Raw genomic sequence first — 10,451 nt, 5'->3', positions numbered from 1 at the left:
ACAAATGTTATGCATGCCAAACAAATTTTTATTTGTGTTAAATTATTTGTATCCAATCAACTCTTAAAAGAATAATATACGACGTGTAATTGTCATAAAACTTAAAAGAATGTAATATAACAATAGGCTGGCCTTAGTAACATTCAGTCTCGTAACATCAGCTCGTTTCTTTCATATCCGTCGAATTTAGAGCTAGGTTCGACAAAAAATCGCGAACGCTGACGACTCACTTATTTTAAATAAGTGCATCTATTTTAGCAAAATTATTTTCGTAATAATTTCGGTAATATTATATTCAATTGATTAATTTTTGAGGACAATAAGATTATTTTTATTTAAAAAATGTAGAGTTCGAATGCAGTAAGGACAAATGTCAACGCAAAGCCACTAATCACTGAAAGAAGATAATTACACAATGATAGAGACCAATAAAAACTCTTAAAAATTGAAGAGATAAGTAATCGTTTTTGCAAACAAATACGATTATACATGAATGAAAACAGATCATAGTATGTCCAAGTATTCTTGCATATAGTAACAGTATAGACATTTCATGTTTTTAGTATAAACATTTTATTTTATTTATTTATACATTCTTCTCTTAAAATCTAATAAAAAATTATTTACAATAGGCTGTTAGTACATTTTATTAAGTCTTTTTTCAGTTGAGGTTGCCTCATTTCTTGTAGTCATTTAGGATGATTCAGCGGGGGTTTCAGGAGCAGCAGGTGCGGCCGCGGATTCCTCGGCTGTTTCAGGGGCTGCAGCAGCTGCAGGTGCGGCGGATTCCTCGACCGTTGCAGGGGCGGCAGGAGCTGCAGGTGCGGCGGCGGATTCCTCGGCGGTTTCAGGGGCGGCAGGAGCTGCAGGAGCGGCGGATTCCTCAGCCGTTGCAGGGGCAGCAGGTGCGGCGGCGGACTCCTCAGCCGTTTCAGGGGCTGCAGCAGCGGCTGGAGCGGCAGCCTCTTCAACCTTGTCAGCGGCTAAAGTTGTTGCTTCTTCGACAGCTGGTGTAGTTTGTTCAGCAGTGTAAGCAGCACCGCCAGTAGGGCGAGTAGTAGTAGTAGTAGTAGTAGAAGCAACAGTAGTGCTAGAACCAGAAACAGTAGTGCTGGAACCAGAAGCAGTTGTGGAAGATCCAGTGGAAGTAGTTGGAGCGGCAGTAGTGGATGATGCAGTGGCTGGTGCAGTTTTGACGCATTTGTCGGCTAATCTCATGGCGTTGAACATTTGAAGGGTTGGAGTGGCCAGAACGCGTCCAGGGAAGCAAGTGTTGAACATTCTCCTTGGGAAGAAGGTCATGTCAGTGATCAATCCGAGAAGTTGTCTCCTGACCATTGGCACTTTGTTGGTTGTCAATACTTGGATTTGAGCAAGGGCCTATGGAGAATAAACAAATTATTAATGATAAATCTAAATTATGAGATGGTGTAATAAAAACGTGTACTTACGGTTGAGTAGCAAGTGAGGGTTTGGATCAAATCATTTGGAGTTTGGTTGCATTTTTCGGCATCTTTTCTATTCTTTTCCAATTCTTCGTTCATGGGTCCAGAGATTGTTTTGACATTATCAGCCATGGTTTGACCTGCAGTCTTCTGTTGATCCAAGCATTTCACACCGTCGGCTCTGGTTTGTTCAGCTCGTTGCTTCATCTCGTTCAAGGGAGCGACGCACTGAGACACATCTACATTGTTTCTCTGACCTCTTTGATTGATTTCGTCAACTTTGCTGTTGATCTGAAAATGAAAATAGTTGCAAAAATTAGAAAACATTTTTTTCTCTCGTCTATTTGACGTAATTGATTTTTCTTACTTTGTTGACGTAACTCAGAGAGTTGTTTAATTTTTCGTAGCTTCTCTCGATTTCGGCCTGCATTCTGGAGGCTGTGAGTTCGGCATATTGGGTTTTGGCACGGAGAAGATTTTGAGCAATGTTGAGCTGGGTATCGATTGCCCTTTGTCTGGCATAGATTTGCAGCCTGAGCGCAGCGTCAGTGGTTGCCTGACTGAGCTGTAGTGAAAAATAATTTTAAACATTTCAAATAGTTATTAAAAAATAAATTTATATGTATTTTTGGTACTTACGCAAACCAAAGACAGTAATAATACACCAATTGCAAAATTCATGTTGATGTTTCTTGAAAGGTAGAAACTTTGTTACTGACTAAACGACGGTGCTTCGGCCGCTTATATAGGTAAGATTTCAAAGCTTTTGGCCATTATCAAAGCCTCAAATAAATATTGAGCAGCTGCGAATACTATTTCGATAATTCTATTTGCTATCAAAAAATCATGTCAGCTATGGTAGTGGTAAGAATAATGTAATCTATAAGTAATACTTTTGCGCGTATAGAAAAAAACTAGTAAAATCATATAAACATATTTGACCCTAATTGTATTAAGTGCACGGGAAGGAATACTTTTATCGAAATAACTACTCAAAGAATGAAATGATATTTCCCGTAAAAAATAAAATTGATTATTAATTGATAGTATCTGTAAAGCAACCTTTTACATCATACTTATTTACATACTCTGTTTATTTCATTTCATTTTCCTTATATTTATTTTTAATTAATTGACAAAATGACTTTTCAGTTGAACATTTATGATAATTGCAAAAATTAAAATTGCTATAAAATCACGAAATAATTTAAATAATGAAAACAAGATAATGTTCAGGAATTATTAAAAATTATTTGTTAGCTTTCGTATTTGGTAAAACAAAATTATTTGTCTTTGAGTATACATGTAAACACAGCACAATTAAAATGTAGTCTCGTAAAGATAATTAAAAATTTAAAGTATAATCGAATCAAAAACTTTTTTTAATCTGCATTTTAATTCTTTTGATTAAAGTTGCATTAATACATTCAAATGATTATTTAAAATTTAAAGCTAGAAAATTGTAAAATCATTAACTTTTAGTTTTAGAATTTATACAATTTTAATAGTAACTGATAAAAGTCGTAATGTTTTAAGTTATTAGACCAAATGGAATTAAAACTTGGCTCACAGTAAATCGAGTTGTAATTACAGATGAGTAATATGATTCACATCCAAATCTTTTTTCACTGATGATATTTTTTTCGATCAATATCATTATAACTAAAAAATCTGCCAGATTTGTGACGAAAAATCAAAATAAATGCGAATCGGAAAATTTGAGTAAGTATTACATTGGCGTATCGTAATTAATCACTTAAAAATGAAATAATATTAACTTTTCATCGATAAGTAAAACGAAAATGTTCAAGAAATTATATCATTTGTTGATCTAACGTGTTTCAACGTTACCTGCTTTATTAGAATTACTTGTAAAAGCGAATGTTCTATAATCCTAATCATTAACCCTTAAACTTTAAAAAGGGTTGTGATTATCAAAAGCATAGTGCTGACATGCTAGGTAAGCTTTACGTCAATATACTAACGGAATTTCAAATTAGTCTTATGCATAATTTGAAAAAGCTCGAATGCGAAACCCAAACGTAAGTCAAATTAGAGATTTAACATGTACCTGAGAAAACTGAAAACATCGTCTCGTCGTCGAAAATTCATCTCAAGTTCAATGAACTACACTCATTTTTACATTCATATTGTTACTGTATGCAGCTTTCACCATTTATTGCTGTAAGATTTTTAATAAATTAAAGTGGATAAAAAATTTGAAAATTAAGCTTGATTATGTGCGTAAATTTCATGATTTTATTTACGAGAAAAAATACCATTTTTAGATCTAATTGTCGGATAAAGAAATAATTCAGAGCTCTCAGTGTAATTTCAGTTTGAATTAAACATCTAAAATGTTTAGTAACAGTGGATTAACAAATTCCGCTTTCTCCTTTCTTCACCGCGTACGCATCGATATATCCGAAGCGTGTAAGTTAGATTGAAGCAAATTCGATATTGCAAGCAGCAACTCAGCCGTATCCAAGAGAGGGAGAGAGCGAGAGGGAAAGCCTGGTTTGAAATGCGAGCTAAAGCCTCGTTAAATCAAGTCTGTATCCATGTACAACGATATAACCCGCTCTATATCTCAATTAATGAGAGACTTTTATGCAGTTCTAATGAAGAGACTAGCTATGACCCTTATATTTCGAATTACGTCAGTCATTAGCAAGCCAATATTAACGCGACTGCAATATGTTTTTTTTGACGTTTTTTTTTCTTTAAGATTTTCTCGTCACAAGAAACAATGAATATTTTCTAATCCGTATATATATTAGGGGAAAAAATGAAAAAACTTGGAAATATTGGTTAGGATACGATTTTTTCTTATATAATTTTAGCAAATTCGAATTTTACAATAACAAAACCGGATTCGAGGAAATTCACAGCATACGTATTCATTTTAAGTATAGTATTCATAATAAACATACGAATTTCATATTGATGGCAGTTTAGAGTTTTGATAAGAACGTGACAAAAGATTCTATTAATTAGGTAATTGTGAGATTTAACGAGAAACTATTCTAGAACAATAGTAAAAAAATAATTGGAGCACGAAGTACAATCTATTTGTAAAAAAATTTACAATGTCAACAAAAAAAAATACACGTGGTGTAATGTATTATGAGAGTTTCTAAGAGGCGAATAACGCTTATCTATTATAATTCTGCAAAAGAATCGAATTGACACTCCTTATCTCTAACTACCACACTGGGCGCGCGAAGCAGAACGTGCACGCGTCGAGAGTATAGTTTTTTTTTATCGAAATCTTTTAGCTGGTTTTTTTTTATTTATTTACATACATCGAGGTGTCATAAAAAAGTCACACGTGTTTAGAGAATCCGTGCGTGCGTGAAACGTCTTTGTCGTTCGAAACCAGACGTTCGATTGATACTTTGTAAATGGAAGAGTTAAGTTATACGCATTATGTACTCGCATTCGAGTGTTTTATACATTGTTAACGGAAAAAAAATGATTTATTGTGACATTGCGGCCTGAAGATATGCCTGCGCGTCGATCGAATATATATTTCACGAGGCGTGTGTATCAACAGCTGACACCGTGCATATAAAAGTATCGGTAAACCTCGCGCGCACAATTATTTTCGGTGCATATGACATTCGATAGCCCGCGCGCGCGCGTATTCCGTCACAGCGCGTCGTATCTCGAGAGCTAAATGTCTATTGACAAACAAGCCCAGAGAGTGGCGGCTTTTTTTATATTTATATACATCGACGATATAGGCAAATTTGAATTTGATGGTGACAGCCGAGCGAAGGTATATATGCATGAAATGTTTATTTTCAATATGCCCGCGCGCGGCATACAGCGAGTCCAAACACTTGCGTATATATATTGTATAAATGTGACAATCAACGGAAAATGATTTTTACGATCAACACGAAAGCTACATTAAGGCCGTTATTTATGTATACGAATCGCACGATGTTCAACTGCGCGAAATATCTCTATATGCGACGCGTCGACGTGCATAGTATGTATATTTCGAAAAGATGTATTTCCAACAAAAAGCGTTGCCATGGATATGATATTCGCGATCGAGTCGGTTCGCGGAGGGCAAATCAAACTCAGTTAGACACAAATGACCATGTGACAAAATCAATACAAGTGACAGTGAAAAGTTCAATGTTTTACGTTCATCCGTGCGCGTGTTAGTTTTTTTTGTTGTTGTATTTTGACGTGTGATTAAATTTTTCGTAACAGCGCTCATCGTCGACCGGTCGACGCGCATTAATTATCTCTCTCTCATTCTCTGGATTTTTCGTTCGCAACATTAATACACCCGTTCTGCACTAAATTCAATTACGACCGATTACTTAAGGTTAAGTTTCACGCCGATGTTTAAACGCTGTTTAAAAAAAAACGATATCAAATACAAAAAGGTAAAGGAAAACATTGCGTTTTGCACGTACAGAGCTCGATAAGAGTCAAATTGTGTTATTAACGAGACTCGCGAGATTAAAAATTTTGTTTGACAAGAAATTCGATTGAAAGGTTTTTTGAAACGCGCATAGGTATCGTAATCTATATATTATAATGGTCTCATTTGAAAACACGCACAATGACCTTTTCATCTCTTTAAATATTTAAATTTTCTCTCTCTCTGCCTCAGTAATACTGTTTTTGACTCTCGTTATTGGTATGCTGCGAAATGAAATTACTCGATACTGCCAGCGATGTAAATAAATGTGCATATGCAATAAGCAGCGAGTTATAATTCATTACTTTCCAAAAGGGTATAATATAAATCTACACGTACTCATGGGTGTGCGTATGGCGAGAGAGAGACGTAGCGAGCAAGCGAATCCAATATTCGCATAGTTATATTGGTAAATGAGTAGATGGTCCGTTGAATTATTCATGACGGGCGCGTTACGAAACTATTAGCATCGCATTACAGTGTGACAGAACAAGTCGTTTAATTTGACAGTTGATATCTCTGCGCGAGCGAGTAGCGTGTGTGCGAGCGGTAAGATAGAGACAGCGCGCAAACGTCACCTTCTTCACCTTCTACCTCTCTACCGAGGAATCTCCGCACGCTGCGCTGTCTATTTTCATTGTTTGACATGATTTGCAATTGTGCGCCTGGAAAGGAATTGAACGTTCTTTTTACATAAAAGCGTCGCGAAGCGTCGAATTGAGAGCGATCGAAAAATATCCCGAGGTTATCTCTCTCTCTCTCTCTCTCTCTCGCCTAAACTAATCAATGCCTTGACACGTTTTTTCTGCAAAAAGCCAATTCTTGTTGTTTCCCGATGACGACGGTTTTTGTTTCGTCACTCGTGTTGTGACACTCGGAATTACGTATCTTTTTACTTCATTATTTGTTAAAATAGAAGTTTTAATCCAACAAAGTAATATTTTAGGCTGTGTATTAGGAAGATCTTAACTTTTCTCGCAGGACGAAGCTCTCTTTCTCTTTCTCTCTTTTCCTCGAGGATAAGTATAAAGCTTCTCGTCTGGACTAATCAATGATTCAACCTACCAATTACGAAAGCTACTTGAAAAATGCTTTTCTTCTCTTGCTTTAGCTTCCAATATCTATCCGGTTTGAAATATTCACTGGCCTTACATCTCGCGCTTTTCTCGAAAGTTAACTGCGCTTCGTCTAACATTTCCCGTTGAAGAACGAAAATAAAATATTACAGCCGGATCGATAGTCTTATAGTAACAGCGTGGAAATAAAAATCGAAATAAATTTTAAACTCGATAATAATACGACTGCAGCTATTGAATTATATCGCTGAAATAAAAACCGAAAATAATGTAATTACCAAAAAAATTATTACATTTTCAATTATTGAATTTGCATGTGATATCATTATTTCGCTGAAATATAATTTTCTTCTTCTTCTTCAAAAAAAAAAAAGATCAGTTGTGTGTCATGAATTTTTTTTCTTCTTGAATGACAGAAGGCAAAAATATGCTTCGTTTCATCTGTTCACACCCTAAGTAAGAGTGTACCATCAAAGCCGAAAAGTCTTGACTAACATCGTATCTCTCAGAATTTTTTCATTAAAATATTTTTTATCATTTACAGGTGATGAATGCACAGAGATCTTTTTTGCAAATGATTTGAGGCTAAACGCAAAGCAAAAGGTTTTAAATGAGGTTTTTTTGTTACAGTAACGGAAGATCTGGACCTAAATAATTAAAAATCAAAATCAACAACTTTTGTTTCTTCGTGTTTGAATTTTAAACTACTATATTAAACCAAAGGTACGTACTAATTTGAACTTTTAAAATTTAAATCTAAATATATTCAACAGCTACAGGTCACTGAACACAATCAACATAGATAGAGATCAGTTATATCCCGTAAATTTAGAATTTCGTTATACTTCGTATAGAAATTGTTTAAAACTAACTTTAAAGCATAATGACTTCCCGAAAAAAATATCGAGTGAATTTACAATCTATGTCATTCAAATCTGTACCTCCGAACGACAATTAGGTTACTTTACAGCGTAACTCATTATTAAGGCAAGGTCAGGTGGCCTCTGGAAATCATGTGTCAACTTTAACATCGAAGAACGTGAGTCAAAAATAAAAAAAAGAAGAAGAAGTTAAATAAAACGCGGTTGGACTACGCCAAAGTTTAGTGAAAAAAGTACGTCTGTGTATACTAAAAGCATGTCTGACCAGATCCAAGTATTTTCTACTTCGACATATCAAGATATATACTTTTCTCATGTAGGTTGCGAGGAGAAGTTTTTCCCGCGCGCAAGTTATTTGCTACTTTTTCCTCAGTTTTAAACATGAAAGTTTTCTTCTTATTTATTTTTAATTTATGCTGTACCAATGATCTCGATGTTTTATTAATTCAAAACTCCACATTGATTTCTTCTAGCTCCGCTTTTGATAAAATTATATTATTTTTTTCTCGATTCGCAGAATAATAATTCAAAGTAAAACTCGTTCTCGAATGAATGTAAAATGCGACGACGGTGGTGGTGGCAAGGTTGAATTTTCTTCAACTGATTCGCATTGAATCGTTGTTGCCAAGCTCGCATAGTACATAACCCGAGGCTGCAACTTTTTTTTGCACTAGTGGCGTAAAATCACGACGATTGAAAATTCATCAAAACTTTGGTTCTTGTATACATCCACGCGGCAAAGTTGCGGCAGCAGCAGCGGCAGCACAATCTAAATAAAAATCAGTGCGCGCAGGTACACGGCACGAGAGAGTCGAGCGTTTCTTTTTTTTTCTTGTTGGGCTCCGCTTTTATCATAATGCAAACGTCGAGCATTTACAGACCGCGGGCGAAAAGAAAGGAGCAAAAAAAGGAGAGAGAGAGAGAGAGAGAGAGAGAAAGAAAGAAGAAGAAGAGGAAAAAATATAATGCTCGCAGCGCACAGCTCGTTATACAAATACGTTAATCTCGGGTGGATATGCGTTTCATCCGCCGACGTCGACGATGGGATATTAACATCATCAGGAAACTGAAAGAGAGAGATGGAGAAAGAGATAGCTTCGGTCATATGGAAAAAAATGCTAATTTTGTTACGAGCGCATAGAAGCTACGTACGTATCCCTCCCCTGTCTCGGGCGCGCTCCATTCTTTGTGTTGCGTTGCACAGACTGTATACGCTTTTTAATAACACTCCAATGGCTCTCCTGCGTTATAAAAACGCGTGTATTATGTCATGATAAGCGCGTACATATAATACTATGCACGCCTCGCCACCTAAAGCAAGAATAGATTCTTAGCCGAGCATGCATAATTACGGCACGAGCTCTCCTTCCTTCCTCGCTGTATAATTATAATAATTCGAGGCGGACGAACGGGCGTATCAAAAAATTCGACATTTTCGTTTAGAAGCATCGTTATCGGCATCTAATACAATTTAGCGAAAAAAAATTGACGGAATACTGCCATTATAATGGGGCTTTCTTCCTCTATACGCGTAACATAAGCTCGTCGCGACTATCGATCGCTGCAGCGAGCTTTATTGGCGTGTGATGCGTAAAACAACGTTTCGCCCGGCCACGCGTAAACTCCGACACAGAGAGGCACGCACTGCTGCTGCTACTGCAACAACAGCGGCAGCGGCAGCGGCAGCAGCACTAGAGCTCGTCGGTGCGGATGGCTATTTTTATAACGACAATGGCTTGTCAGATTTTCATTACACGCCGAGAGAGGAGAGAGAGAGACCGGCTGGAATATACTGCTAGATTTGCCACGCAGCAGTCCTGCGTGTACGGAAGCTTTTGTCAAGATTAAGCTTGTGCTCGTGCCATCGTAAAGCACACGAAGAAAAAAAAATACTACACGTGCCCGAGAGGCAATGAAAAAATGTTGAATTTCATTTAATTGCTGGACAAAATTGAGAAATATAATGTCCAAGTGAAACATTATATTGCCCGAGTAGAGAAAGAGAGAAAAATTTGTCAAGCTATTGTGTTTTACGATGGGCGCTTATTTTGAAATTTTAATATAACACGAGAAGGGCTATATTATACGCTTACCGTTTTTTGTCGCGAGTGAGTGAAAATGACGGAAATGCGAGAGAGAGAGACGGAGCAAACGTTTAATTTTTAATTTAGCTCACGTAATTTTTTGCTGGAAAAAGATTGGACGTATACGTGTCAATTGATTTGTTTTTAATTACGAAAATTGATATGAGTGACGAGTGTATAACTCTTACATTTTATAGGAAAGCTGTCTCGTTACTAATGCTTATCCCGCGAGCTGACGTGTAACGCGAATTTTTCTTCTGTCTATTCGAAAATTCTTTTGAATTTATTCATGGCGCCCTTGCGGAAAAATATTTTCACTTAAAACATTCCCAAAAAAGCGTTGAAAAAGATTTACTCGTAATCTGACTATTTATTCGCAGGGACAAAATTCGAAGCAAAAGATTTTCCCGCAGCTGTACAGTAGTCATTAAGATGTAGGCATTCAAGACTCAATAGAGAGAGAGTATCCTCTTATCTCTGTGAATATTATTATGTAGATCGCGTTATGCACGGCTGGCAAC

General features: G+C 36.4%; 1 protein-coding gene across 1 annotated transcript in view; it reads right to left on the bottom strand.

The window, feature by feature from the left end:
* Window positions 1–693: 693 nt before the first annotated feature.
* LOC106648488 (RE1-silencing transcription factor-like) overlaps window positions 694–10,451 on the bottom strand; it is a 37,512-nt gene continuing 27,754 nt past the window's right edge. Inside the window, exons 4-6 of the mRNA XM_023459596.1 lie at window positions 1,813–2,010; window positions 1,452–1,736; window positions 694–1,380 (exon numbers count right to left, since the gene is read on the bottom strand). Of these exons, the coding sequence (XP_023315364.1) occupies window positions 694–1,380; window positions 1,452–1,736; window positions 1,813–2,010 (1,170 nt within the window). The remainder of the gene's footprint in view (window positions 1,381–1,451; window positions 1,737–1,812; window positions 2,011–10,451) is intronic.

This window comes from Trichogramma pretiosum, unplaced genomic scaffold, assembly GCF_000599845.2.
Source record: "Trichogramma pretiosum strain Unisexual culture from Peru unplaced genomic scaffold, Tpre_2.0 scaffold7, whole genome shotgun sequence".
In the NCBI taxonomy this organism is placed as follows: Eukaryota; Metazoa; Arthropoda; class Insecta; order Hymenoptera; family Trichogrammatidae; genus Trichogramma; species Trichogramma pretiosum.
The sequence above is the reverse complement of the archived record's forward strand: the minus strand, read 5'-3'. Positions and strand labels throughout refer to the sequence as shown.